Consider the following 27,950-nt stretch of genomic DNA (forward strand, 5'->3'; position numbering starts at 1 on the left):
AGAGGCAGGTAGATTCCTATGAGTTCGAGGCCAGCCTGGTCTACAATGCGAGTCTAGGACAGCCAAGGCTACACAGAGAAACCCTGTCTCAAAAACAAACAAACAAAAAACCCCAAAAAACGAAAAAAGTCAGGCTTGGCAGCACTCTCCTTTAATCCCAGCACTCAGCAAGCAGAGGCAGGCTAATATCTGTGAGGTCTACAAAGTAATTTCAGGACAGCCAAGGTTACACAGAGAAACACTGTTTCAAAAAAAAAAAGCTTATTGTTGTGTAAAAATTGAAACAAAGTAAACTACTTACTTCTTAAAATGTTTGCTTATTTATTAATTAATTAATTTATTTATTCACTTTATGTCCTGGTAGTAACCCCATACCTCTTAACCTCCCACCCACCCTCCCTCCCTTTCCTCCCTCCCCTCTCCCACCCACCCTCCCTTTTCTCCCTCCCCTCTCCCCTATGGGGTAGATGAGAGATAGGCTCCCCTTAAAATGTTTTTGGTGCTCACCTTTAATGCCAGCACTAGGGAGGCAGAGGCAGGTGATCGCTGTGAGTTTGAGGCCAGCCTGGTCTACAAAGTGAGTCCAGGACAGCCAAGGCTACACAGAGGAGGAAAAAAAGTTTTTAAATGTTCAAAGTTGTTTTTGTTTTTGAGACTGGGTCCCCTGTGTAAATCAGGTTGGCCTGGAACTCTCAATTTAGACCAAGGTGCCCTGGAGCTTGGAGGTAGGGTGAAAATGACCTGCCTCCCTGTGCCACCTAAGTATTCAGATTATAGTGTCACCAGGTCCAGCACCCTGCCCCCTTCTTTCTTTTTGATATGTGGTGTGTGTTTCGGGGCTTGTGCTTGCCACACAGCTCACTTTTAGAAGTCAGAGGACAACTAGTCGGGACTGAACTCAGGTCATGAAGCCTGCGTGACAAGCACCTTTACCCACTAAGCTATCTTGTTAGCGCCATATCCAGTATTTTTTAAAAGTCTTTTGTTTATTCTTTGACAGTTTTATATATGCATACATTTTGCGTGGGTGCTGTTTCGAGACAGGGTATCTCTGTGGCCCTAGCTGTTCTGGAACTAGCTATGTAGACTAGGTTGGCTTCCCAAGTGCTGGAAAGGCCCAGTTTTGTTTTGTTTTGTTTGTTTGTTTGTTTGTTTTTGAGACAAGGTTTCTCTGTGTAGCCCTGGCTGTTCTGTAGACCAGCTGGTCTCAAATTCACAGAGATCTGCCAGCCTCTGTCTCTCCAAGGGCTGGGATTACAGGTGTGTGCCATTGTGCCCAGCTTGGAAAGGCCCAGCTTTGTTTTTGTTTTTGTTTTTCAAAACAGGGTTTCTCTGTGTAGTCTTGGCTGTCCTGGACTCCCTTTGTAGACCAGGCTGGTCTCGAACTTACAGAGATCCTCCTGCTTCTGCCTCCCGAGTGCTAGGATTAAAGGCGTGTGCCACCAAGCCTGGCAAGGCCCAGCTTTTTAAGATAGCAAGTCTTGGGGCTAGAGAGATGGCTCAGAGGTTAAGAGCACTGGCTGCTCTTCTAAAGGTCCTGAGTTCAATTCCCAACAACCACATGGTGACTCACAACCATCTGTAATGTGATCTGATGCCCTCTTCTGGCATGCAGGTTTACACGCAGGCAGAGCACTGTATACATAATAAATAAATAAATAAATAAATCTTTTTTAAAAAAGATAGCAAGTCTTGGGGGCTGGAGAGATGGCTCAGAGGTTAAGAGCATGTCTGCTCTTCCAGAGGTCCTGAGTTCAATTCCCAGCAACCACATGGTGGCTCACAACCATATATAATGAGATCTGGTGCCCTCTTCCGGTGGGCAGACACATATGCAGACAGAACGTTGTATACATGATAAATAAATAATTAAAAAAATAGCAAGTCTTAACCTCCCCCCCTCTGTGTGTGTGTGTGTGTTTGTATATATATAAAACCTATGAAACAATTGCTAGCATCAAACTAATGAACATAGTCCTCAATTTTAAACATTTATGGAAATTATAATTTCTTTTCTCTCTTTCTTTCTTTCTTCTCTTTTTTGAGATAGAGTCTCACTACATAACTCTAGCTATCTTAGACCAAGTTGGCCTTGAACTCATAAAAAATCCACCTGCCTCTGCCCAACTTTAGAATTCTATTTTATTATTATTTTTTTATTATTAATTTAGTCTTGTTACATCTCAATGGTTATCCCATCCCTTGTATCCTCCCATTCTTCCCTCCCTCCCATTTTCCCCATATTCCCCTCCCCTATGACTGTTCCTGAGGGGGATTACCTCCCCCTGTATAGAATTCTATTTTTTATCATCATGCTTATTTCATGAATACTTTTCCGTATTATGATCTGATTTTGGTGGACATCTTTTAGGGCCAGAGTTCTGCCTTGGCCCGTACCACTGTGCTCATCTTAGAGACGCTTTTGCTTATATAAACATGGTGTAAGGTCACTTAGAGCTGGCTAAACCATTTTACCTGTAACTACTTTTTTTTAAGAAAGTGCCCGGGCAGTGGTGGCACACGCCTTTAGTCCCAGCACTCAGGAGACAGGGGCAGGCAGGTCTCTGTGTGTTTGAGGCCAGCCTGGTCTACAAAGTGAGTTCCAGGACAGCCAGGGCTACACAGAGAAATCCTATCTCAAGAAAGACAAAAAAAAAAAAAAGTGATTTTGCCCCAAATTGATAATCTTCTTGCCTTAGCTATCCAGGTGATGGAAATACAGGTACCTTCCAATTCCTGTAATCTCCTTGAAGTCTATTGCCAATTTAATTTATCTATGTGGTCAGATAGGTTCTTCCTGCAGTGAAGGAATGGGTGTCCCTGGATTGGGCCGCTGTTCTGTTTTGCACAGTTTCTACTCATTGGGAAGCCCCAGAAGACATCTTTATTACCTGTTCTATTTAAGTCCTGCTTCTGCAGGGCTCCTGTCCACCTTTACCTGCCATCTAATGCTGTCTTCTTCCCAGGGGCCATCTGATTCCTACCCCATGTGACCACTAGCAGATGCTACTGCCAGTGTTATGGCCACTGGGAGGCAGGCAGGGCCATCAGTCACTGTTGTGGAGATGTAGGATTCTAGGCCAGGGCCTGGGAGATCCCAGAAAGCAGGCAAGGGTTTGCTCAGTGGCAGTGCCTCAGCGGAGGGCATCTCAGAGCAGCTGCCCACAGCTAGCTGTGTATTGTGTGCTGCTGGCAACGACACCGAGCAGACCTTTTGAGGGCGCTTCCTTTAGCCTTTGGACTATAGGGGGTTTCAGACATAGGATTGCCTTCCTTGTTCCTGGCTGGGGAACTGTGTTGTGGCTCCTGACCTCGGCCTGGGGCTCAGCAGGGGTGAGGAGGGCACTGTGCACACCTCCCTCAGCTTGGGTTAAGTCCTGTCTTACAGCAGGAGAGCATGTGGTCCATGAACCCGGGTCGTTGCTACCTTGTGGGAGCTGGTGTCTGGGCTCGTCTGCAACCCTTCCAGAGCCTACCATTTTAGGCAGATGAGTAGAGCAGGTAGTGAGATTACAGGAGGCGGGACAGGGGCTGGCAGTGTGTTAACTGGATCCAGGCGGGTGTCCGGCCACTGCTCTGCCAAGTCCTGCTGGTTGGTAATACACTGCCTGCTATTCATAGGAGCTGAGCTCAGGTCAGTGTACGCTTTCTCTCTCTCTCTCTCTCTCTCTCTCTCTCTCTCTCTCTCTCTCTCTCTCTCACACACACACATACACACACACACACACACACACACACACACACACACACACATCCTGTTATGTAGCTCAGTCTGGTCTCAAACTTGCATTTTTCCTGCCTTGGCCTTCTGAGTGCTGGGATTAAAGGTGTGTGCAATGTTGCCTAGCCTGATAGGCCCATTTGACTCAGGACTTGAGTGCTGAGAGGAATAGGTAGCTACCTAGACAAACTTGCCCAGCTCCTTTGGCTGCAAAAGAGTGTGGGCAGGCGGGCCATGGATTCTGCTTGAAGGTATAGGTTAAAGCCAGCCAACTTCTCAGAGGGCGGAGCCCTTTGTACTACCAGCTGCTGTCTGATAAGCGTAGTCTCCCTTGGGTGAGTAGTGGAGAAGGCTGCTGCCCAAAGAAGCATAGGTTTAGGGCTGAGGACTAGCCTTGTCTCCCAGCCTCATGAATCTCCACAGATGCGTTTGAGAGAAGGTAAGTTATGAGCTACACTACAAGGGGAACACGAGCTATTCCTTGGAATTTTCACATCTTCACACACAGCTGTCCCGTTGATGTTTTGCTGTTTGTTTCCAGATACCAAACAAAGACTTAGAGGGCTGGTCTGGGGTCGGGGAGAGGCCAGAGGCCAGAGTTGTATATTGATCTTCAGATCATGTCCTTTTTTTTTTTTTTCAGTCTTTCATGTGATTTTATTTTCTTCTATCAACCATAATAATATGATATCTAAATTTTGTCTTAACTGGTGGGTCCATGAACACAGGCTTCTCCATCCCACTTACAGGCAAGACAAATGCCGCTTCCTGAAATGGTCCCACCATGCACCGTCTGGTCATCTACCCCAAGTCACCCCCTTGCCTGGCTTTATCTTCACTGTCTTGTGAGGCCACTTCACTGAATCTCATTCCAGACTTTAACTTTTCCGCGGCTTCCGTGATTTTGCCGTGTTTTTCACATAGAATGTATCTGACCTTCATGGCATTGCCATCGCCTTCAGGGCCTTGAGACTTCTTGTCAGCACTGTCACTCCCAGAGGTTGTACCCCCTTTTACCCCCTTTTCCAGAACCACTCTTCCCCTTTGGTGGCATCTCTTTAACGTGCCCTTTTTTATTTGTTGATTGTGTGTTTGGGGGGGGGGGCTCATACTGTCCTGGAACTTGCTAAGTAGGCTAGTCGGCTCAGTAGTAAGACCTATGTCCTCCTCCCCAGTACAAAACCATCAAATCCAACTGTTTTTCTTTTTCTTTTTTAAAGATTTATTTATTATGTATACAGTGCTCTACCTGCATGTACACCTGCAGGCCAGAAGAGGGCATCAGATCACATTATAGATGGTTGTGAGCCACCATGTGGTTGCTGGGAATTGAACTCAGGACCTCTGGAAGAGCAGGCAGTGCTCTTAACCTCTGAGCCATCTCTCCAGCCCCCCAAACTGTTTTTCTTTTTAACATGGTTTCCTGGGATCGAACTCTGGTCCTTTTGCTTCCAAGACAAGCTCTTTCCTCACTGTGCTGTCTCCTTAGCTTGAGAATGGTGATTTTTTTATTTTTAAACAGTCCTGAGGCACATGTGTCAAATCAGGCTGCTTCTAAGTTTTGCTTTAGTGGCTAGCCCAATCTGCTGGTTCCTAGCTTATCAGTCTAGAACCAGGCAGGTCCCTTTTTCTAGAACAGTGGTTCTCAACCTGTGAGTCCTGATCCCTTTGGATGTTGCATTTCAGATACCCTACATATCAAATACTTAGATTACAATCCACAATAGTAGCAACGTTACAGTATAAAGTAGCAACAAAAATAATGTTATGGCTAGGCAGTGGTGGCACAGGCCTTTAATCCCAGCACTTGGGAGGCAGAGGCAGAAAGATCACTGTGAGTTCAAGGCCAGCCTGCTCTACAAAAGCGAGATACACAGAGAAACCCTGTCTCAAAAAATATATATATTATGGTTGGGCGTGGGGGTCACCACAACATGAGGCGATGTATTACAGGGCAGCAGCATTAAGAAGGCTGAGAACCACTGTAGCAGAGTTTAAGCAGCTGTCCTCCAAAGCTCGAGGACTCCTGGGCCCCAGCATCCTCTCCCTGTCTCAACAGGAAACCCCTGAACTTCCACAACCTGCCAGAGCGTGTGGAGCAGCTGCTACAGGTCGGCAGTGAAGATGAGAGCCAGGGTATGAGCCATCAGGAGCGGGGCTGAGGGGTGCGGGGTCAAGCCTGGAGTTCCCTGCTGAGCTCACTTTTCCCTCCCTGACCTCACACATCTCTCCTTCTCAGAACAAGTTGAAGGGCGGCTTGGCCCATCCACTGTGGTCCTAGACCACACAGGAGGCTTTGAGGGGCTTCTCCTTGTGGATGACGATCTCCTGGGGGTGAGTGAAGATGCCGTGGGCTCCTGGTTCAGCCCTTGTGGCGGTCCCTGGCTCTTCCTGACACAGCCCCACACTTTACACTCATCCTGATGAGCTAGCCATACCCTCATCTTGGCGTTGCTCCAGATGACGGTGTCCTTAGCCCTGAAAGCCCTCCAGACATGGTCCTGAAACCTTGATATAGTCACTACCTTACCCCCTCTCCACAAAGCTCTGAGTCCCACCATGCCTTTGTCCCAGAAGCTCCTGACATGGCTATAGTTTCTCATACCTCAGCTAGACCCAGCGCACACAGACCTGTGCCACCAGTGCTAACTCAGCCAGTGACAAAGCATGTGCCTGGAGAGAAACACCACTTTCCCCCCCATCCAGGTGATTGGACACAGCAACTTTGGCACTATCCGCTCTACCACGTGTGTATACAAAGGTGAGCTCCCTCCACTGAGGCTCAGAGAGCAGGGAGGAGACTAAGGCTGTCTTCGCTCCCCTGCTGGGCCTAATGCTGCTGCTCTCCGTAGGGAAGTGGGTCTACGAGGTGCTCATCTCCTCCCAGGGCCTCATGCAGATCGGCTGGTGCACCATCAACTGCCGCTTTAATCAGGAGGTACACACAAGGGAAGGGGCGCTCCCAGAGAGGCCTTCTGTTGCAGGTATCCTCAGAGCAGGAGCAGGAGCAGGAGCAGCCGGGTCCGGGTTGCCCACTGGAGATGAATATGCTCCACTCTACTCAGGGGCACCTAGTATACAGCCCTTCACTTCTGGCTGTTTTGCCAAAATGTCACACCCCTTCTCCAGAGCTGCGAGGGTACTAGGTTAGTAACTGGTGGCCTCTGGCCGACCCTGATCCATCTTCCCCAGACCTCACAAGAAGTTCCTTCCTAGGAAGGGGTTGGAGATACACATAACTCCTATGCCTATGACGGGAACCGGGTGCGCAAATGGAATGTGACCACAACAAATTATGGCAAGGTGAGGGCCAGGCTTCCGCAGATCCCCAACCTTGTAACCACCCCATAGCTTGTTGTCTGGAGCCACAGGCTAGCCACGAAGACCTTTAGGTACCAGGGGTTTGGAGACCCCTGTCTCCTTGTGGCCATCCTTCCTGGGTGGGCCTAGAAATGCAAATGGGATGTGGATCGGGCAGGCTGCTGCGCTTCTGAGTGTCTGTAAGGCTTCCTTTCCTGGCAGGCATGGGCGGCGGGGGACATCGTGAGCTGCCTGATTGATCTGGACGAGGGTACTCTGTCCTTTTGCCTGTGAGTGTCCTACCTCTATCTACAGACCTGGCCAGAGTGCCCCAGTCTCCTGCTCCCTCTAGGTCCAGAAGACCAAGGGTGGGCAGCCATAGCCTTCCCCGCACTGACTTTGAGACCTACCCTTTCTCCCGGCAGGAACGGTGTGTCCCTGGGCACTGCCTTTGAGAACCTTTCCAGGGGCCTCGGGATGGCCTACTTCCCGGCCATCAGCCTGTCGTTCAAGGAGTCTGTGGCGTTCAACTTTGGCAGCCGCCCCTTGCGATATCATTTTGAGAAGTGGCTGTGGGTGGCTTGCATCTGGAATGAGGGGCTCCCTACCCCAGGAGCATTTTGGGTGGTGACAGACCTAGCTGCTACAGTATGAACACAAGATGTAGCTTAGTTAGGTGGGTCCAAGGACAAACGTCTTGTTAAGGTGGGTGCCATTAGCTGTCTCCATTGAGCAGGTGGACATGAAATGACAATGGAGTTTTACTCCCTCAGAGACTGAGTGGGAGAACTGTGGTGCAGACTGGGCCCCTGCCCTGCAGCTTGGACCTCTGGTTAGGCTCTCAGGAGGAAGGAAGGAGGGAGGGAGGGGAGGAGGGAGGGAGGGAGGGAGGGAAGGGTGTGTCTAAACCTCAGGTCAAGCATTGCTGGCTTAACTCTGTGGCACCTACCCAGTTGCGGGCTTCCGGCCCCTGCAGGACCCTCCATTTGCTGACCTGGTACGGGCTCAGAGGTTGCTGGGATGTTTCCAGACGGTGCTAAGTGTGGAGCTGGACCCTGTGGTGAGCCAGAGTCTGGGCCAGGCAAACTGGGGTCGTGCTGTAGCCTGCCTCCCCTCACAGTGTTCTCCGCCACCCCACAGGAAGGACGGCTGGTGGAGAAGGAGAGCCCGGAGGGGCAGCTGCAGGGGCAGCCCACTGTCCTCCTTACGCTGGCGCACATCTTCCATCACTTTGCACCTCTCCTGGTGAGGACATGGCAGGGAAGGGCAGAAGGGAGCGGGCAGAAAGGAGCACGCTGGATGTGTCCGTGCTAGGAAACATGCATCTGCCAGGGCCTGAGGGGTTCAGATGCATAAAGCCCAGGCTGTTCCCTAGCAGGCTTCTGTACGACCACAGCCTTTTTTTTTTTTTTTTTTTTTTTTTTTTTTGGTTTTGAAAGACAGGGTTTCTCTGCGTAGCCTTGGGTGTAGACTCACTTTGTAGACCAGGCTGGCCTTGAACTCACAGAGGTCCACCTGGCCTCTGCCTCCCTAAGTGCTGGAATTAAGGCTGTGCGCCACCGTGCCTGGCCAACCAGGCACCTTAAGGACAGCATCCTGGAGAGGAAGGGTCGTGATGTCACAGGCTAAGGAAATGGCATGAGCAAAGCCCTAGAGAGACTGTGGGCCAGCAGCCCCCCTCGCTCCTGGAAGGGGCTGAGCTCTGTGGTAGCATTGCTGGAAAGGCTCAAGACGTGGTGTGTGCTGAGCAGAGCAGGAGGTCACGACTGTACTAGTGCCCTGCCCTTTGCCACAGCGCAAGGTCTACGTGGTAGAGGCTGTGCTCGTGAGCTTCCTCCTGGGCATCATGGAGAAGGGCACGCCTGAGCAGGCGCAGTCTGCGGTACACCAGATCTTGGACCTCCTGTGGCTCTTCATGGAGGTAAGATTTCTGACTCCAGGCTCAGGCCAGGCTGTCAGACTCCGTCAGGGTAAGGGATGTTTGGTAGAGTCTCGGGAAAGGCCCCCATCATGGCTGCCCTAGCATCTCTTTCCAGGACTATGAGGTACAGGATTGCCTCAAGCAGTTGATGATGTCTCTGCTACGTCTCTACCGATTCTCGCCCATTGTCCCAGACCTGGGTCTACAGGTGGGAGCATCTGTCCCTGCCCTGAAAGCCCTGAGCCTCACCTGCCTATTCTAAGCACCCCTCTCCACAGATCCACTACCTGCGCCTCACTATGTCCATCCTGAGACACGAGAAGTCCCGCAAGTTTCTGCTTAGCAACGTTCTGTATCCTGCTGCCAGGCAGATCTGCCATGTAGTGCCTCCTGCGGCCAGCAGAGGGCAGTGTTCATCAGGTCAGGAGTCTCCAGGAAGGTTCAGGAGGACGTCAATGAGTCCCAGCCTCCCTGGTCCCTTTACAGAGCAGAGAAGGCAAAAGGGAGGACTGCAGTTGCCTGACCGCCCGAACATGGCTGTCCTTCACTGTGACTGTATGGAGGGGTGAAAAGGCCCCACAGCTCTCTTCAGCCTATGTTCTGTTGTCTGCGTGCCATAGACAAGGTCTTCTCTAGAAAGAGAAAGAGCTCAGCTGTCTGGGAGGCCTAAGCACAGCCATCTTAGTGTGGTCTCTTTCAGCTTCCAGTTGGCAGAAATGAAAGGAAACATAGGAACCAAAGTTGGGGCCTGAGATGGGACCATTTGGTCCTTTGACGAGCTTTTATCGTACCCTCGCTGGGCATTGGGCCTGCTGATTTGCTATGATAACCTTACATGTTTCTTATGGTTCACAATCTAAGAGACGGTTACACGGTGGGAGAGCTATGGTGGGTACATCAAGGTGGGCTTCTGAGACGGGGCTCATGAAGGGTGTAAAGCAGGCTCTTTGGTGAACCCCGTGCTTCCTTGACAACTAACTACCAGTTTCGACATGCTCCGCTCCGTGGTCTTCTTTTATATTAAGAGTCCCCTGCGTGTGGAGGAGGCTGGCCTGCAGGAACTCATTCCCACCACCTGGTGGCCCCATCGCTCCAGCAGGGAGGTGGGCAGACCCTGAGTGGGATGGGAGCTGGCCTAGCGAGGGCCTGCCCAGTGTGCCTGGGCATCTGGCACCGAGCACCTGAGGCCTCTTCTGCCCTGGTTCCTGAAGTCCCTGGGGAGAGAGGTCTTCTTTGTGAAGCAGTCCTGTGAAAGTCAGTTCCCAGGAACCTGCTGTCTTCCATTCTCTGCCTTTGCCTAGGGCAGAGACGGTAAAGAGGCAAAAGAGGAGACCACAGAAGAGCGGCAGCGGAGGCGAGCTTATGAGCGTGGCTGCCAGAGACTCAAGAAACGCATTGAAGGTCAGCAGCCCCTGCCTCAGGCCTTGGGGAGGGGCGGGGCATCTGTGCATGTATACTTAGGAGGAGCAATTGGTGGTGAGCATATCTAGGGTAGGGCTGGGGAACCCTGGTGGGCAGGGCCTGAAGCTCCCATTCCTGGGAGCCTAAGGGCCGCATTCCCTGCCTCGTCCCAGTGGTGGAAGAGCTACAGGTCCAAATCCTGAAGCTACTGTTGGACAATAAAGACGACAATGGGGTGAGTGACCCAAGGTTCCCGTGTGGAGGCCTGGCTGGGAGGTCTGCTGTTTGGGGCCCTGAGCCCCAGAAAGCAGGGGCCCATCTGTGTTCCATGGTAGGGCTCATTGTAAGGTGCAGAGTTCTCAGCTCAGCAACAACCTCGTTTTCCCACTCCTCAAAGGGTGAAGCTTCTAGGTACATCTTTCTGACAAAATTCCGAAAGTTTCTGCAGGAGAATGCCAGCGGCCGAGGGGTAGGTATCCTCTGGGGTGGCCACTGTGGGCTCCTCGCTTTGTGGCACGGGCTGCTCTGGGCATCTGGCAGCTCTCAGCCTGCCTCGTACCTGTCTCACATTCGTCTGTTCTCTGCTGCCTTTTCCTCCTGGGATCCCGGGGCACAGCCCTGGGTGAGGAATGAGCTGCGCTCTGGGCTGGCAGCAGTGTATGTTTTCTGTCATATGCCCAGAACATGCCGATGCTCTGCCCCCCTGAGTACATGGTCTGCTTCCTCCACCGGCTGGTGTCTGCCCTGCGCTTCTACTGGGATGAATACAAAGCTTCCAACCCCCGCGCTTCCTTCAGTGAGGGTAAGTGACACCAGACCCTAGGTTGCCAAGGCTGGATCGAGGCAGGCCTGGGGTAGCCCCTGGTTTTGGTAAAGAGCTGAGCTGGATGCGGAGGCTGTTGGGTCTTCTGCCCAGTTAAGCCCATTTCAGGATCCCCACACTCTGTGGCTGACCACCCCCACACATCCCCGCCCATGACAGGCTTTACTCTTCAGGCCTTGGTACCCAGCTCTCTGTGTAGTCTTTGTAAAAAAGAGTCATTGCAGCCCTGCGGGTGGGTGCTGGGGCTCCTGTGTTTGGGCAGATTGCATCCTTAGGGATCAGTAGGAGACCCATGCAATCCGGGTTGGGGAGCGATACCCTATGGGTTTGTTCTCTTGAGCAACCAGCTGCCAAGAATTCCCTCCACCTCAGGATGTACAGTTAACCTAAAGATGCAAGGAGTGGGAGAGACAGGAGGCCTGTGCTCTGGCTCTACTGTCTGCCTGGGCTAGTGGTGACCAGGCTCAGAAGGCTAGACAGGATATGGCTGTGGAGAGAGTTCGCCTACTGACCCTTCCCCCGCCCCTCGCAGAGGCTTACATCCCACCCCAGATCTTCTATAATGGCAAGGTGGACTACTCTGACCTTCAGCGCCTTGGGGGCCTCCTCTCACACCTTCGAAAGACCCTGAAAGGTGAGTGGCGGTGAACAGGCCTGGCTGGGTAGGGGAAGTCTTGAGCCTGCTGTGCTGTGGTGCTGGTCCATCCTCTGTCCACCAGATGGCGCCCAAGTCCTTCTTACCTGTTCGAACAGGGTGGCTGCCTAGGCTGCATCTGATCTTGGGTTTAGGCAGCTGTATACAAGAGCTAGGAGTAAACTGCTGAAATAGGGGGCAGGTGTGTGGACATGGGGTTCAGCATTCTGGTAAGGGGTGCGCAGTGCTGTCTGACATAGCACATTCTAGTGCAAAGGGCTGTTGGTACTGTGAACCCAAGGGCAAGAATGTCAGATACGGGCAGAGTGTGGTAGCACTGTTAATCCCAGCACTCAGGAGGGTGGAGGCAGGTGAGTCTCTGTGAGTTCAAGGCCAACCTGGTCTACATAGTGAGTTGCAGGCGAGCTAGGGCTACATAGCAAGACCCTTACCTTAAGAAGCAACAAACAGGGCAGGAGAGTTGGCTCAGCAGTTATAAGCATTTGTTACTTTTGCAGAAGGCCCAGGTTTAATTCCCAGCACCCTCATGGCAGCCTGCAATGACCTGTAACTCCAGTCCCAGGGAATCCAGCACCCACTTGTGATCTCTCTGGTGCTAGGCACACATGTGGTACATGTACAAAAAGACACTCATACAAGTAAAATTATAAAATAAATCTAAAAACACTTAAAAATCAGCAACAACAGAAGCCAGGTGTGGTAGTGCACGCCTGCTATCCAAGCACTTTGGGAGGCAAAGACAGGTGGATCGCTGTTTGAGGCCAGCCTAGTCTACAAAGTGAGTCAGGACAGCCAAGGCTACACAGAGAAACCTTGTCTCAAAAACAAAAACAAAACAAAACAAGAAAAAGAAAAAGAAAAGGGAGGGAGTTATCCAGCTGATGGAGGATGGGGCCTCTACCAGGGAAGGAGGGGTTGTAGAGCGATGGGAGCCTGGCTCACGCTGGGTGTCACCAGGGCGAGGGGCTGCAGGAGGAGGCCTGACGTCATGTATGGCGTAGTCAGGAAACACGCATTCTGGAGCTGGAAGTTACAGGGATCCCTGGTGTAAGGGATGCTGTACTGTAGGGCGCCTCCTGCTGTAAGGGATGCTGTGATGTGGGGCGCCTCCTGCTGTAAGGGATGCTGTGATGTGGGGCGCCTCCTGCTGTAAGGGATGCTGTGATGTGGGGCGCCTCCTGCTGTAAGGGATGCTGTGATGTGGGGCGCCTCCTGCTGTAAGGGATGCTGTGATGTGGGGCGCCTCCTGCTGTAAGGGATGCTGTGATGTGGGGCGCCTCCTGCTGTAAGGGATGCTGTGATGTGGGGCGCCTCCTGCTGTAAGGGATGCTGTGATGTGGGGCGCCTTCTGCTGTAAGGGATGCTGTGATGTGAGGCGCCTCCTGCTGCTACAGAGGCCAGCTACAGGCTACCTAAGCCAGACAGAGAAAGCTGGGTGGAGTAAGAGGGGAAGGGTATTGGCGCAGTGAGCGTAGGCTGTTCACACTCCCCTGCTCAGCCCACCAGTGCTGTCACCACTCACAGCAGTTTCGCCTCTGGTCCCTCTTCTGCCACTGGCCTAAGCCCCTCCGCATCCTGCCATGTCTCTCAGATGACCTGGCTTCCAAAGCCAATATCGTGATTGATCCCCTGGAGCTCCAGGCAGCCACCATGGATGACCTGGATGAGGATGAAGAGCCGGCCCCCACAGCGATCCAGGTGTGGCAGCAGGCGCAGGCTGGGACTTGCCGGGTTTTTCCTTCTTTGAGTAGGCAGGGGTATGACACATGCAGGCAAGGACCTTCTCACCAGGGAAGCTCCCCCAGCTGCAGGCAGAGGCATGACCCCATCCCGGTCCAGTCCCCCAACCCTGTGCATCAAGAGAGTCCTACACAGGCCCTCGTCTGGGGAACCAGATCAGCCTCTGACCCCCTTTCTCCACCGCAGCGTCCCATGCAAGCCCTGGCCATGGGCGGGGCACTGCCCCTGCCTCGGCCCGGCTGGCTCAGTTCTCCAACCCTGGGCCGAGCCAACCGCTTCCTCAGCACAGCAGCGGTGAGCCTCATGACCCCACGGCGGCCTCTGAGCACCACGGAGAAAGTGAAGGTCCGCTCGCTGAACGTGGAACAGAGGACTCGTGAGGACAGTAGGTGCTGGGCAGAGCTGCTGAGGGACCTTATCTTTGGCAAAGCCCGAATAGTCATCCCTCTCCGCCCCCCCTCCACTCCCTACTTTGAGGCCTGCCACATCCCAAGGGCACAGGAAGCGCAAGCTAAAGATATGAAATCAATACTACGAGACTAGGTCCTTGTGCTGCCGGGCCTTGCCCTGCACCCTACCCTCCCTTGACACGTTCTCCCTGAAGCTCCCTTCCTGGACAAGGAAGAGAGAGGGAATTCCCTCTCCTTCTGGAAGGCCCAGGTAATTTGTGCGTATTTAAGAGAAAACCAGAAGCTGGGTGTAATACTGCCACCTTTAACCTCAGCACTAGTAAAACAGAGGCAGTCAGCTCTCTAGTAGTTTAAAGCCAGCCTGGTCGAGCCGGTGGCAGAGGCAAGAAGATCACTGTGAGTTTGAGGCCAGCCTGATCTACAAAGTGAGTCCAGGACAGCCAAGGCTATACAGAGAAACCCTGTCTCAAAAAACAAAACAAAAAAAGTTAGCCTGGTCTACATGGTGAGACCTTGCCTGGCTTTCATTCTGTCCTCTGCTCCCCAGTTGAGGGCAGCCCCTGGAATGAGGGCCTTCTGTTGGGGAGGCCCCCTGAGGAACCTGAGCAGCCCCTCACCGAGAACTCGCTGTTGGAAGTCCTGGACGGCACAGTCATGATGTATAACCTCAGCGTCCACCAGCAGCTGGGCAAGGTCTGGCGCCGTCAACCCGTGTTTGTCACGAGGGGTGTTCTGTGTAGTGGGGTACATAAATACTTCCACACTCGTCTGTGGGTGCTGGCGCACATAAGCACATCACACAGCAAGACTACACTACTGCTTCCTGGCCCTGACCCATATTATTTTTGTAGGAAGGGTCCTGGGGCCAGACTAGGTGTTTTAAAGCCTGGTCGAGGTACCCAAGGGTTACCCTGGATGTGTGGTGTTCAATATCTAGATGGTGGGAGTGTCTGATGATGTCAACGAGTATGCGATGGCCCTGAGAGCCACAGAGGACAAACTCCGCCGCTGTCCTAAGAGGGTAAGGCTCGGACAGGCAGCTGGGTATTGGGGAAGAAGGGTGCTGCACAGGAACAGTATACGTGGGGGGTCCCTAGTCTACTGGGACATCCCACAAAGGAAATCTTGTTCTGGGATTGCCCCAACACCTTCCCTTGTCCCTGCCCTGACTGCACCAAGTGGGAAGAAGAAGGCTGGCTGAGGGCCTGCATAACCTGAGCCCCATCAACCAGCAGCAGCCCGTGCCAAGGTTCCCCACCCCTGCCCGCTAAGTGCTGATGCAAACCCATCGTCCTTGTTAATAATGGATGGATCCTCAGTGCCACCTCAACCACTGAGTCAGCAGGAAGCAGGCCCAGCTCTCCCAGTCCCCTGGAGCCCCTCTGCCCTGGCATGCCTTGCCTGGGCTGGGCCTCCCTAGCAGGCCTTCTGTCCCCACCAAAGCCCTGGGCCTAGCCAGCTATTGGTGTCTGGCCTGTGTCCCTGGATGCTGACACCCAAAGCTCACAGACCCCAAGCTAGGCCTCATTTCTACAACCCAAGGGGTTAGCCAGGGTCCTGTTGTGGGGTTTGCTCAGGACCACCACTGATTGCCACTGGCAGAAGTGGGTTTTGAAAGTAGAGCCCCACCCCTAATCTGCCCTGGGCACTAGTAGGGCCCATGCCAGGCTGCCCTGTGAGAGAGATGGGACTGAGGCCACACTCAGATTGTCTTTTTTTTTTTTTTCTCCTTGGGGCCAGAGGAAGGATATCCTTGCAGAGTTGACCAAGAGCCAGAAAGTTTTCTCAGAAAAGCTGGACCACCTGAGCCGCAGGCTTGCCTGGGTCCATGCCACTGTCTACTCACAGGTAAATAGCCATGGCCCTCTCCAGCATGACCCAGTTTAGCCTCTCTGCTTGACTGTAGCCCAGGACCCCTAAGGACTCCTGCCTTGTTGGGGCACCAGGGCACTCCCTTGTGCCTGTGACTTAAGTAAGGGTCATGTCTGCTCCCCTTAACCCTTTCAGCCCACGACTCCTTCAGGAGCAGGGTCACCTCTACCTGCCTCCTCTCCTCAGCCCCTCCTCTAGGGCGTTGACCACGCCACCCCAACAGTACATCCGGGCTTTGTGGCCTCCCTGAAGCTCCCATCCTCTGCGTCTGCTTCTGGCTAACTCACCTGCCAGCCCTTTAGTCTCTGGACCCGTCTTGCTCTCTTTCATGTGCTCGCTCATTCAGTAAAGGCTGAAGTGTCCAGGTGCTGCCCCAGGCACTTGTCACACTCAGACGACCAGAAGGATGTGCCTGTGGAGCACAGGGAAGGCGATGTCCTCTCCCTGTCCCTCCTGGCATCTCCCTCTCGGTGGTGGTGCCAGGGAGTTGTCCCTAGGTGACCTTGGAGAGAGCCATATCCCTCCCCTGGGCCTGGGGAGTCCAGGCTGTTGGCATCAATGTGCCTCCTAATAGCCACTTCCACCGCTTGCCTATTCTTGCCCGTGCTCTCAAATCCAGCCTGGTCTCCAGCCCCACAAAGACATGTGTTAGCAGCCTCCCACCTCTGGGGTGTCACGCCTGCCCCCACTCTCTTGGCAGTCTGGCTGCTCCCTCCCTCACCATCTTCTCAGGACCCTGGCCTTCCTCCTCTGCCTTTGTTTTTCTCTATTTTCATTAAGAATGGCATGGTTTTGAGCTGGGCATGGTGATGTACACTTTTAATCCCAGCACTCAGGGAGGCAGAGGCAGGCAGATCGCTGTGAGTTTGAGGCCCTCCTGGTCTACAATGCTAGTAACACGGAGAAACCCTGTCTCAAAACACTAAAAAAAAAAAAAAGAGTTGCATATTTTTGAGTCTTGAGTTTACAGTTCTGATGTGCTTTAACTTTTTGTATAGGGCATAAAGCAAGGTCCAGTTTCATTCTTCTCCACGCTTCAGTATCCTAGGGCCACGGATGGAAAGGACCAGTCTTTCCCTGTTGATTCCTTGCCAAAATCATTTGACATACAGAAGGGTTACCCCTGACTCCCTTACTGTCTTACTGGTCTGTACACATACTACACTTTTTTTTTGGTCATTTTTAGTTGTTTATTACAGTAAGTTATGAAATCAGGAGGCTGAAAGATGGCTCAGTCCCACTATGTCAGTTATTTGTTATTTATTTTTCTGTGAAGAGACACCATGGCCAAGGCAAGTCTTACAGAAGAAAGTATTTGACTGGGGCTTGGATACAGTTTTAGAGGGTTAGTCCTTTATCATCATGGCTGGCAGCAGGGTGGCACACAAGCTGGCATGGTGCTGGAGAAGTTGTTGAGAACTTTACATCCATTAGCATCCAGGCAGAGAGAGTCACTGGTCCAAGCCCACTCCCATTGATACCCTCCTCCATCGAGGCCGGCCACACCTACTTCTTCCCAGCCCACCAACTGATGACCACGCATTTACCTCTGAGCCTATGGGGGCCACTGTCACTCAAACCATCGCAGCTACCAAGAAGGGGACTGCTGCAAGTTGTTGTCTGACCTCTACAAGCTCACTGTGGAAAGCCTGCATGTACAACAAGCATGCGAGCAGTGCACACGTACACACACACACACACACAAAACAAAAAGAAAGGAACTGGAGAGATGAGCAGTGGTTAAGAATGGTGCTGCTCTTCCAGAGGGCTGGAGTTTGATTCCCAGCACCCACATCAGACAGTTCACTGCTGCCTGTAACCCCAACTCCAGGGGATCTGGTGTCTTTACTCTCCGTAGGCACCTGCACTCACATGCACAGACACACGCAGACGCACATAACTAAAAATAAGTTAAATCTTTTTGTTTGTTTTTCAAGACAGGGTTTCTCTGTGTAGCCTTGGCTGTTCTGGACTCACTTTGTAGACCAGGCTGGCCTCGAACTTACAGAGATTCCCCTGTCTCTGCCTCCTGAGTGCTGGGAATAAAGGTCTGCGCCACCAGCGTTAAATCTTTAAAAAAAAAAAAAAAGGAAAGAGATCAAAAGATATAAGCAACTTTGTTTCCTGCTGGAGTATTTTGGCTACTTGAAGGCCTCTGAAGTTTCATAGAAATGTCCAGGTAGATTTTCTTTTTTCTTTTTTCTTTTTTCTTTTTTTCAAGACAGGGTTACTCTGTGTATACTTGGCTGTCCTAAACTCACTTTGTAGACCAGGCTGGCCTCGAATTCACAGCGATCCACCTGCCTCTGCCTTCCAAATGCTGGGATTAAAGGCGTGTGCCACCACACCCAGCTGATTTTCTTTTTTCTTAAAAAATTGTTTTTCTTATTTATTTTTGTATATGAGTGTTTTGCCTTCGTATGTATTTGAGCCGCCTGCATGCCTGATGCCCAGAGAGCTCAGAAGAGGGAATTAGATGTCTGGACCTGGAGCTATAGGGGGTTGTAAGCGATCATGTGACTGTTGGGAACCGAACCTGGGTCTCCCAAAAGAGCAGCCAGTGCCCTTAGCCAGCGAGCCACCTCTCCAGCCCAGTTCTCTATTTCTTCAACCACACTGTTGGAAACAGTAGATTCCTTTGGTCAGTATCAATATTGTATCAATATTAGGCCAGCCCAGGAATAGAGATGTCTTTGATTATTTGTGTCCTTAATGTCTTCCAGCAGTATCTGGTAGTTTGCATTTTGCAACCTTACAGACTCTAATTCTCTCTGCGCACTCGCATGCACCTGTGTTTGTGTTTGTGTGTGTGTGTGTCCTTTAGGATTTTTAACCATAACATAATGTTTAGGAACAGAGGTGGCTTTAGTCTTCCCATTACAATTTGGATTCTTTTTCTTTGCTTTTCTTGCCTAATTTTCCCTGGCTGTGATCCCAATACCATGTTGAGTAGAAGTGGCAAAAGTGGGCGTCTTTGTCTTGTTCTGATTCTCAGACAAAGAGTGACTCCAAACTTTGGCCACTGAGCATGCTGTTAAGGGCAGGCTGCCTTCTTGTCCTCATCCTCAGCGCCCCCTCCCTCCCCTGCCTGATCTGACAAGTGTGAGGCTTTCCTGGACCACACTTGCCAGAAGCACTCTCTCCTCTCCTCTGTCTTGGCTTCCTTCCCTTCTCCCACTCTTGGTCACTCACAGGCTCCTCCACCTCTCTGACAGAGTGCTCATAAATTTTCTGCCCTGTCCCCAGCCTCAGCCCTGTCTCCATCGTTTGGCCCCTTGGCTGCACTGGTGCCACTGTCATCTTGCCTCAGGCTCCCCTTCCCTGGTCTTCTGTGGTGACAGTGTGTCCACTGCCCACCTATGGCCCGGCCCGCTCCTCACCCTCGGTGTATTTCCTCAGCTCCTGGGGTTGGGAACCCCTCAGAGAGCTGTTGCCAAGTGCGGATTCCATGAACTGAAGCGGGGCTTGGCATCTTCTCCTGGCTTCACTTAAGTCTAATGGAGCCTCGCGAGCCGCGCTGTGGGAACGGGCCCTTTTCTAATAACTTCTCTCCCCTCAGCAGTCCTGCCGCCCTCCCTTTCCCACCAGCTTCTCCTTTGAGCTCCAGACCAGATTTGCCTGCCTCCTCCACACAGACTCTTTGGGAGCATGCGCAGGTGCCTCACGCTCACTGTGCTAAGCCACGCTCCCTCCTCACGCTCACTGTGCTAAGCCACGCTCCCTCCTCACGCTCACTGTGCTAAGCCACGCTCCCTCCTCACGCTCACTGTGCTAAGCCACGCTCCCTCCTCACGCTCACTGTGCTAAGCCACGCTCCCTCCTCACGCTCACTGTGCTAAGCCACGCTCCCTCCTCACGCTCACTGTGCTAAGCCACGCTCCCTCCTCACGCTCACTGTGCTAAGCCACGCTCCCTCCTCACGCTCACTGTGCTAAGCCACGCTCCCTCCTCACGCTCACTGTGCTAAGCCACGCTCCCTCCTCCCTGCCCTGGCCCTGCTTCTCTGCTCCACCACCTTCAGCTTCAGAAGTGGGGACACCATTCTTGGTGTGTGAGTGACACAGCCTGTCGGCGTCTCTCCTCGTCCTCTGTCTTAGGCCTGGACAATGTTGTGGCTCCCTCACAGTGCTGTCCCCACTGTCTCTACAGCTTCTTCCTAAACTGCTCTCATTCCCCTCTTAGAACTAGCTGCATCCTTGCCCGCCAAAGACTTTATTTTTCCAACGTAGGCCACTGCTCACACTTCCTGCAGCCCAGGTCTCCATTCTGATGTCACTGTCCTGGGGAGGCCTCCCTGAGCCCTAGACCAGGCTGTGCGTGTCCCTGTGCCCCTCGCAGTACACACATCCTTTGTGCCTCCTGCAGGAGAAGATGCTGGATATCTACTGGTTGTTGCGTGTCTGCCTACGGACCATCGAGCATGGGGACCGTACAGGGTCTCTCTTTGCCTTCATGCCCGAGTTCTACCTGAGTGTGGCCATCAACAGTTACAGTGCTCTCAAGAATTATTTTGGCCCTGTGCACAGCATGGAGGAGCTCCCAGGTGACGGGACCATTCATGGCTGGGGAGGTGGGGTGCAGAAAAGAAACCTGTAGAAGGAATTTGGTAAGCCCCTGGTTCGCTGTCATGACCCAGCCACACACATCAAACTTTTGTACTGAATTAGTGCCCGTGGGCTCAGAAGCAGCAACAGCACCAAGGGCAGCAGGGGGGTGGGGACTCCTAGCTCTCTTTGCTGGTGTGGCTGACAGCTGCTGTGGTCTCACAGCCAACTGGCTCCTCACCCTGTCGCCCTGGTACTGGTCACAGAGTGGCAGTAAGACACGCATAGTAGCTTGTCTTTGTAAAGCATGACAGAAGGTGAGTCTAGTTGGGACACAGTAGGAGCCTTTGTCTCGTTGAGACCACTGATGAGTGCTGGGCCTAGCAGTCTATCCAGAGTTGGCTGTAAGCTGGCAGGCCCCTCACTCATCTTGTGCCTGCCCCAGTCCTCGGTGTTACTTTTGTCTTTGACCAAGGAACTTTGACTGCTGGGTCATTAGGTGCATTCCAAAACAAACTAGAGACCAGGTCAGGGCGCTTGTAAGGATCTGCACACTCCCACGGTGGGTCTGTGCCTCAAGCCCCCTTCCCAATCACCACTGTACTGCACTGCCTTGCCCAGTGTCCCTGGATGGCCTCAGAGCCAGATCTAGGGCTTGCTACATAAGCCTTCCCACCCTGACCAAGGACATGCCTCTGTGACCCTAACTCCTGGCCAGCAGTCCTCACTGCCTGCCCTCTCCTACAGGCTATGAAGAGACCCTAACCCGCTTGGCTGCCATCCTTGCCAAACACTTTGCTGACCCCCGCATCGTAGGCACTGGTGAGGTGTCTGCCAGAGGGCCCTGGGAATGGGGGTGGAATGGCGTGTCTGGCAAGATGTTTTCTACCTAAGCTGTGCCCATGTGGGCACTAGGCTTGGGGTCCCAGCCCATGGCAGAGCCCTGCTGAGGCATAGCATATCCTGACAGACATTCGAGACACACTGATGCAGGCCCTGGCCAGCTATGTGTGCTACCCACACTCCCTACGGGCTGTGGAACGGATCCCTGAGGAGCAGTAAGTAGGAGCCTTGGGGGGAACATAGCCCACTCCGTACAGCACCACACCCAGCCTCACCCTGTGCCTGCCACCTCTCCCTCTCACAGGCGTATTGCCATGGTGAAGAACCTTTTGGCACCCTATGAGCAACGGCCCTGGGCCCAGACCAACTGGATCCTGGTGCGGCTTTGGAGGGTAAGGCTGACCTGAGGGGAGTGGCTAAGGCCAGCTGGGAGGATCACCCTGCCCCTCTGATTCCTGCTGTTTCACCATCCCCCCACCCCCACCCCCCAGGGCTGTGGGTTTGGGTACCGCTATACACGGCTGCCACATCTGCTGAAAACCAAACCAGAAGATGCCAATTTGCCCAGCCTCCAAAGTGAGTATTCATTCAGGTCGGACGAGTCCCAGTGGCAGCCCTGAGGGAGCTGGTAACCCTTTTCTGCTATTCTCAGAGTATCTGAGACTCCTGATTCTCCAAGGCTATCTATTGGACTTGTGCCGGACTCCTTACCTTTCCCTGGGGCTCCCATTTCTCCTACCCTGTCCTAGCCCAGGGACCAAGCCTTTGTTCCATTTGAACTTGTAGCGAAGGACTAACAGTGAGGGCCGTACCTCGCCGGCTTGCAGGAAGCTCACGTATGGTAGGTCCTCTCTTCCAGCCTCCTTACCCCCAGCCGTAGACCTGAAGTGTGGCTTCCTTCTTTGTTATCTTCTGGCCACGGACAAGCTAGAAACTGGTATTTGACTAGGAACAGAGGCTGTGTTGCCTCCTGTGCCTCCCAAAGTCTCCTTGGCCCCAAGGTCTTCACCTGGGCCCGGACAAGACCTTGGGCTGTGCAGCTTGCAGAAAGGACTCACTACATTCCTCACCTTGCTCACCAGCGTTTCTACCCTTGCAGCCACTGTCTGGGTGTCTGTCTGGGTGTTCCCAGAGAGGCCAAAAGTCTTGTGCAGACTCTCACAGCAAGTCCTTGCTAAATGCCTTCATCTGGACTCAAGGACGGAACTGAGCTGCAAGTGGGGAGGGGCAGTGGGGCCAGATTCCCTCCCTAGGTGCAGAACTATTGATCTGCATCAGAGGGTTGGGGAGGTATGTCGGGCTGGCTGCAGCTGAGAGCTCTGGTTACTGCTGCCCTTCCAGCCCAGACTTGGCGCTCACCACCTAAAGCCATTCGCCAAGGCCAGGCCAAGGGCAGCAGAGGACAGTGGGGCACAGTCTGGGCTCTTTATGCAGCTGGCCTCCACACTGGTGGGAACACTGTAAGCTGTCTTGTCTGTATCTGACATTTTCCAGCAGGCACGTGACTTAGACCTTGCTTCAGGTCAGGCTAACAGCTCTCTGGCTGCTTTAGGCCCCTAGGGTATGGTGGTGCTAGAAACACCTGCAGCCCGTGGCTTCCCCAGCAAGAGGGGAACAGGCTTGCTCCTAAACTCCCAAGCAGAACTGTGCCCTCTTCCTCTGCCTTCATTATCTGAATTTTTTTTTTTAAAGATTATGTATACAGTATTTAGCCTGCATGTATGCCTGCAGGCCAGAAGAGGGCACCAGATCTCAATTATAAGATGGTTGTGAGCCACCAACCAAAGGCTCAGAGCCTCTGGAAGAGCTGCCAGTGCTCTTAACCTCTGAGCCATCTCTCCAGCCCAATCTGAATATTCTTAGGCAGCCCTCTTTTTCTTCTTAAAGCAGTGGTTCAGTGGAAGGTTCTGGGAGTCCCTGGTAATGTTGCTTTCCTTTGCCCCCAGAGCCCTGCCCTTCCACCCTGCTGCAGAAGCACATGGCCGACCTACTGCGAGAAGGTCCTGATGTAGCTCCTAGCTTTCTCAACAGTGTCCTTAACCAGCTCAACTGGGCCTTCTCTGAATTCATCGGAATGATCCAGGAGGTGGGCTATGGTGGGACCTGGTGTGTTGAGGCAGGGGTGGGCAGAGGCCAAGGCCCAGCAGTATTCCAAAGCCTCTGGCTGCTACCTTATGTTGGTGGCTTAGATTCAACAGGCCGCTGAACGCCTAGAGCGAAACTTTGTGGACAGCCGGCAGCTCAAGGTCTGTGCCACCTGCTTTGACCTGTCAGTCAGCTTGTTGCGTGTCTTGGAAATGACCATCACACTGGTGCCTGAGATATTCCTTGACTGGTCCCGCCCTACCTCTGAGATGCTGCTTCGGCGTCTTGCACAGGTGTGTCCATCTGGCCAAGGAGGGTAGGACCCTGGGGATAACACAGGTGGTGCGCTTGCCCATCCACCAATAGGCTCCTGCCCTCACAGCTGCTGAACCAGGTGCTGAACCGGGTGACAGCTGAGAGGAACCTGTTTGACCGTGTGGTCACCCTACGGCTACCTGGTAAGGATCTAGATGCCCTGCACATCAGCACGCCAGGGCCTTAGCTTCTTTGCCGGGAGCAGTACTAGCTTCTGCATTCAGTCCAAGGGCAGCCATGATGTGCACTCCCAGCCTCAGGTTGCCCTGTGTAGGAAGAGTGGTGGGAAAGGTCAGTGGTGTGACCTAGGCCGGAAGCGCCTGCTGTATGAGTGGCTCATTGTCCTTCCTCCCTTAGGCTTGGAGAGTGTGGACCACTACCCTATCCTGGTGGCAGTGACTGGCATCCTGGTGCGCCTCCTGGTGCATGGTCCAGCCTCAGAGTGAGTGTTGGGGACTGCTGGCCCCATGGGAACTGGGTGTGCCCTCTGAGGAGGGGCTGGTAGGGCCTGGCCTCAGTGTACCTGTTTCCTTATCTCAAAATGAACTTCGGAATCTAGTTTGGAACATTGAGGCAAAGGAGACGTGTCGATGTGTAAACTGCTTAAACAGGTGTCAGTGGCAACTGCTCTGGCTGGATAGGAGGTCTTAGCTTTCAGTCATGCCTCTTGCAGGCGCGTTAATACCAAAACTTGGAAGATGTGCCGTCCTTTGATGGACTGAGCTGCACACACAAAGCTACCCACCCAGGAAGGCCCAGCAATGAACATGTACCACTTTTATTATAAAATGCCTTAGTAGTCACTGAGGACGGACAGAGCTGCCAGCTCACTGTGGGAGGGATGCTGCACCTCTTCCCTACCCGCCTGCAGTGGGAGTGCCAGAAGCATGGATTCAGGGTACTGTTCAGCCATTAGGATGAGCTGAGGGCCAGTCCTTAAGAGGCTCCTGCCCTCCAGGGACATGAGCCCAGGCCTTTTCTTACTGTGAAGAGCCCATGGGATTCCCTCCACCTTTAGCTCAAGACAGCAGGACTACTCTTGTAGGAAGTCCCTGAAGGAGGTCACATGTCCAGCAGACCCCACAGGAGTTAGCTGGAAGGCCTTTCAGAGGCTGGATGGTAGTAGACTGGGTCCTTTCGGCACAGGGACTCATTTCCTCCTTCCATCTTAGAGAGGAGCTGGACCTCCTCGGCGAGCTCCCTGGCAGGGAGGAGAAGGTGCCATGCCCTGGCATCTGCATTAACTCCCTCCCGAGGGTGGGCGCAGGGCTCTGATAAACAGGGCTCTTACCAGTTTGGCTAGGTCCTTAATCTCACTGGGGCATTTTGTCACTCTGAGGTCCTAGGGGAAGCAGATTCTACTACTGGTCTGAGGCCTTGTCCTGAGCTAGGCAGAGCAAGGGGCAAGTGGGGGGCCTCAACCCCTTTACCGGTGATTAAAACTATTGCGGTACAGGCCAGCGCTCACATGCAGCTGTAGGACCAGGCACAGTGCATCCCCCAGCATCTGTCAGTTCTCTAGGCTGCAGCAGTGAACAGGGCAAGCAGCAGGTGGTCTGTGTGGGGACACCCAGGCATTTAGGTCATCATGAGGCCCTCTGAGCCTGTGGAACTGGCTGACTCGGAGCCAGCCTTGAGTTGTAAGCCCATGGGGCTGCACAGATCAAAGTCTTCAGCCACCGCTAGCTGCACACGGCCATTGAGGCCTTTCCTGCCTGGCTCTAGGAAGACCACATGCTTGTGGACACTGGCCTTGCGGCTGGGGGCATCTGGCGGTGGAGTGCTGAGCACTGAGGACTGTGCACTCAGCTCCTGGAGTGGACTCGGTGCTCGTGGCCAGCAGCGGTTGCGACAGGCCCGCCGACAACAGTGGCAGCAGCCGCGACAGGGTGGTGCAAACAAGTAGAGCAGCACCAGCACCAGGCCCACGATACAGCCCAGTAGTGTGGTGTAGCCCGTGTTGAAAGCCTCTGGCTCGAGCCGAGGCTTATGCACACTCACATTGTACTCAAGTGTCTGGTTGTGGTGCAGGCGGGGCCCGGTTGCCAGGCATACAAAGATGCCTGCGTGCTGCTCTTGCACCCTGCCTATGGCTAAGCTGCCATCAGCCAACACAGCAATACTGCCATCCCGAGAGCCTGGCGCGACAAGCAGCTCATTTTTCGGTGAAACCCAGGCCACTCGTGCCGCGGGCACGCTGGTGTTGCAGAAGAGCCTCAGGGACTGCCCCGCCTGTGCGTGCAGCTGCTCTTCAGGCAGTTCTAAGTCCCGAGCGGCCGCAGCTGAGCAGTTCTCGAAGACCCGGCTGTGCTCAAAGAAGCGCACTCGGGATTCTGAGACCTCAAAGACCAAGCATGTGTACTCACGTGCAAAATCACAAAGGGCGCTTAGGCCCCGCTGGCGCCAGCGCCGGAGCAGGTGGTAAAGGTGGCAGTTACAGGGCAGTGGGTTGTCATGCAAGTAAAGCCCATTCTTGAGGAAAGCTGGCAGTGCAGCCAACTCGGTGATGGAGACGTGTTTCAGCCAGTTGGAGGAGAGGTCTAGAGTGCGCAGGTGGGTTGTCCTCAGCCCATGCAGGTGGTTGAAAGAAAAAGAGGAGAGGTCATTGCGGCTGAGATAGAGGTGGCTAAGCATGCGCAGGCCCTGGAAGGCATCCAGGTCCAAGTGCACCAGGCTGTTATTGAACAGAAGCAGCCTCTCCAGCTCCTCCAGGCCGTCCAGGTCATGAGTATGGAGATTCTTCAACATATTAGATGATAGATCAAGGATTCTCAGGCCACTGGCATTGGTGAACACACCATGGCCCAGCATATCCAACTTATTGTAGCCTAGGTTCAAGGCCCGCAGCCGGGAGAGGGGCGCTAACCAGCCCCGGTGCAGACGTCTGAGTGCATTATGGCTCAAGTCGAGTTCTGCAGCAGTGGCCGGTAATGCGACCGGCAAGTCCTGTAACCCATGGCCGGCACAGCTCAATACATCAGCAGCACAGATGCATGTATTGGGGCAGTTGTGGGGAGCAGGACGTAGAGCGTCCCCCAAATCTGAAGTGCCCGATCCAGCACCCAACATGCACAGTAGTATGCCTGGCAGTACCAGCCAGGCCATGGCACTGACCCCTAGGGAGGAGACGGGCCCGCTCAGCAGGTCTACGGCTTCAGGACTCACTTACTTCTGTACAGGCTTGGTGACTGTGGTTCCCTATGGCCCATGGCTTGAGCGGCTCAGTGCTGGCTCCACCCGCTCAGCCTGCTGCTCCGGTTTTTCTGGTCTGAGGTTGCGAGGTGGGGCCCCAGCCGTTCTTTCTGCTCCGCTAGCTTCTCCAGGGCTTTTCAGACTGGATTCTAAGTACTCGCTAGATGACTGCTCAGGTGGGGTGGGGACCCAAGCTCCCATTGGCTCCTGCTGTTAAGGGCGGGGCAGCCACATTCCCTGGCACTTGAGCACCCTGCGTGGCCACCAGAGGGCCTCAACATCTCAGTTCACTTGGCTGGAAGCCTGACTTCCCTCTTGAGGAAAAGGGCTTAAGTCACGGGAGAATGCCTTTTTGGGTCGGTCGGTCGCTAAGTGGTTTTTAAGGACTAGTGTAAGATGGGTGGGGCATAGTCTTCTCTCCCTTTAGGGTTCATTATTTGTGTGTACGTGGGTGCTCATGCAGGAGTCAGACCACAAGCTGTGAAAGCGGTTTTTCTCCTTCTATTGTGGGTCCCGGGGATCAGATTTCAAGCTGTCATGTTTAGCAGCAAGCACTTTTACCCTGAGCTGGTCACAGCATCCTTCTTCCCTTTAAAGTGGTATGTACGCTGTATGGGCTCTATGGGGACCCAGAGCTTAAGAGAGTTGGTAAGCAACAAACAAGGTGGAAAGAATGAAGGCATAAAAATCTGAATTGTTAGCTGGGCGTGGTGGCACACACCTTTAATCCCAGCCCTCAGGAGGCAGACGCAGGTGGATCCCTGTGAGTTCGAGGCCAGCCTGGTCTACAAAGTGAGTCCAGGACAGTGAGGGTACACAAAGAGAAATCTTGTCTCGAAACCCCGCCCCCAAATCTGGATTGTTAGCCATCTCCACCAGGGAGCTATTTTCACATGGGCTCAAAGCTTTCCCACTACCTTTGCACTCTCCCCTACCTAGGACAGAGCAAGCCACCTCCGTGCTCCTGGCTGACCCCTGCTTCCAGCTGCGTTCCATATGCTATCTCCTGGGGCAGCCAGAGCCCCTAGCCCCTGGCACAGCCTTGCCTGCCCCTGACCGGAAGCGCTTCTCTCTACAGAGCTGTAAGTGGACCACGGGTGGGTCAGGGAAGTGTCTGGACTCCCTGAG

General features: G+C 53.4%; 2 protein-coding genes and 1 pseudogene across 3 annotated transcripts in view; 1 reads left to right on the top strand and 2 right to left on the bottom strand.

The window, feature by feature from the left end:
* Positions 1-27,950, top strand: part of RNF123 (ring finger protein 123) — a 31,608-nt gene that overhangs the window by 2,833 nt on the left and 825 nt on the right. Inside the window, exons 4-36 of the mRNA XM_084752592.1 lie at positions 5,781-5,857; positions 5,961-6,055; positions 6,428-6,482; positions 6,574-6,659; positions 6,938-7,024; positions 7,244-7,311; positions 7,447-7,572; positions 7,967-8,081; positions 8,162-8,266; positions 8,817-8,942; positions 9,058-9,150; positions 9,221-9,294; positions 9,928-10,045; positions 10,244-10,343; positions 10,517-10,578; positions 10,741-10,812; positions 11,025-11,145; positions 11,699-11,800; positions 13,413-13,519; positions 13,748-13,946; positions 14,519-14,664; positions 14,909-14,992; positions 15,712-15,819; positions 20,209-20,386; positions 21,135-21,209; positions 21,358-21,445; positions 21,535-21,622; positions 21,722-21,806; positions 23,177-23,316; positions 23,420-23,608; positions 23,698-23,773; positions 23,988-24,072; positions 27,762-27,904. Of these exons, the coding sequence (XP_084608718.1) occupies positions 5,781-5,857; positions 5,961-6,055; positions 6,428-6,482; positions 6,574-6,659; positions 6,938-7,024; positions 7,244-7,311; positions 7,447-7,572; positions 7,967-8,081; positions 8,162-8,266; positions 8,817-8,942; positions 9,058-9,150; positions 9,221-9,294; positions 9,928-10,045; positions 10,244-10,343; positions 10,517-10,578; positions 10,741-10,812; positions 11,025-11,145; positions 11,699-11,800; positions 13,413-13,519; positions 13,748-13,946; positions 14,519-14,664; positions 14,909-14,992; positions 15,712-15,819; positions 20,209-20,386; positions 21,135-21,209; positions 21,358-21,445; positions 21,535-21,622; positions 21,722-21,806; positions 23,177-23,316; positions 23,420-23,608; positions 23,698-23,773; positions 23,988-24,072; positions 27,762-27,904 (3,473 nt within the window). The remainder of the gene's footprint in view (positions 1-5,780; positions 5,858-5,960; positions 6,056-6,427; positions 6,483-6,573; positions 6,660-6,937; positions 7,025-7,243; positions 7,312-7,446; positions 7,573-7,966; positions 8,082-8,161; positions 8,267-8,816; positions 8,943-9,057; positions 9,151-9,220; positions 9,295-9,927; positions 10,046-10,243; positions 10,344-10,516; positions 10,579-10,740; positions 10,813-11,024; positions 11,146-11,698; positions 11,801-13,412; positions 13,520-13,747; positions 13,947-14,518; positions 14,665-14,908; positions 14,993-15,711; positions 15,820-20,208; positions 20,387-21,134; positions 21,210-21,357; positions 21,446-21,534; positions 21,623-21,721; positions 21,807-23,176; positions 23,317-23,419; positions 23,609-23,697; positions 23,774-23,987; positions 24,073-27,761; positions 27,905-27,950) is intronic.
* On the bottom strand, positions 4,379-4,775 carry LOC311580931 (peptidyl-prolyl cis-trans isomerase NIMA-interacting 4-like; annotated as a pseudogene). Its single transcript has one exon. The product of its transcript is annotated as a peptidyl-prolyl cis-trans isomerase NIMA-interacting 4-like (transcript).
* AMIGO3 (adhesion molecule with Ig like domain 3) lies at positions 24,127-27,762 on the bottom strand. Its single transcript, XM_084752690.1, has one exon. The coding sequence runs from the start codon at positions 26,733-26,735 to the stop codon at positions 25,209-25,211; it is 1,527 nt and encodes a 508-aa protein (XP_084608816.1). The 5' UTR covers positions 26,736-27,762; the 3' UTR covers positions 24,127-25,208.

The sequence above is a fragment of the Acomys minous genome (genome assembly GCF_964271855.1).
Source record: "Acomys minous genome assembly, chromosome: 13".
Taxonomy (NCBI): domain Eukaryota; kingdom Metazoa; phylum Chordata; class Mammalia; order Rodentia; family Muridae; genus Acomys; species Acomys minous.

Coding starts and splice junctions, on each gene's coding strand:
- AMIGO3 (XM_084752690.1), bottom strand. CDS start 26,735: ATGGCCTGGCTGGTACTGCCAGGCATACTACTGTGCATGTTGGGTGCT.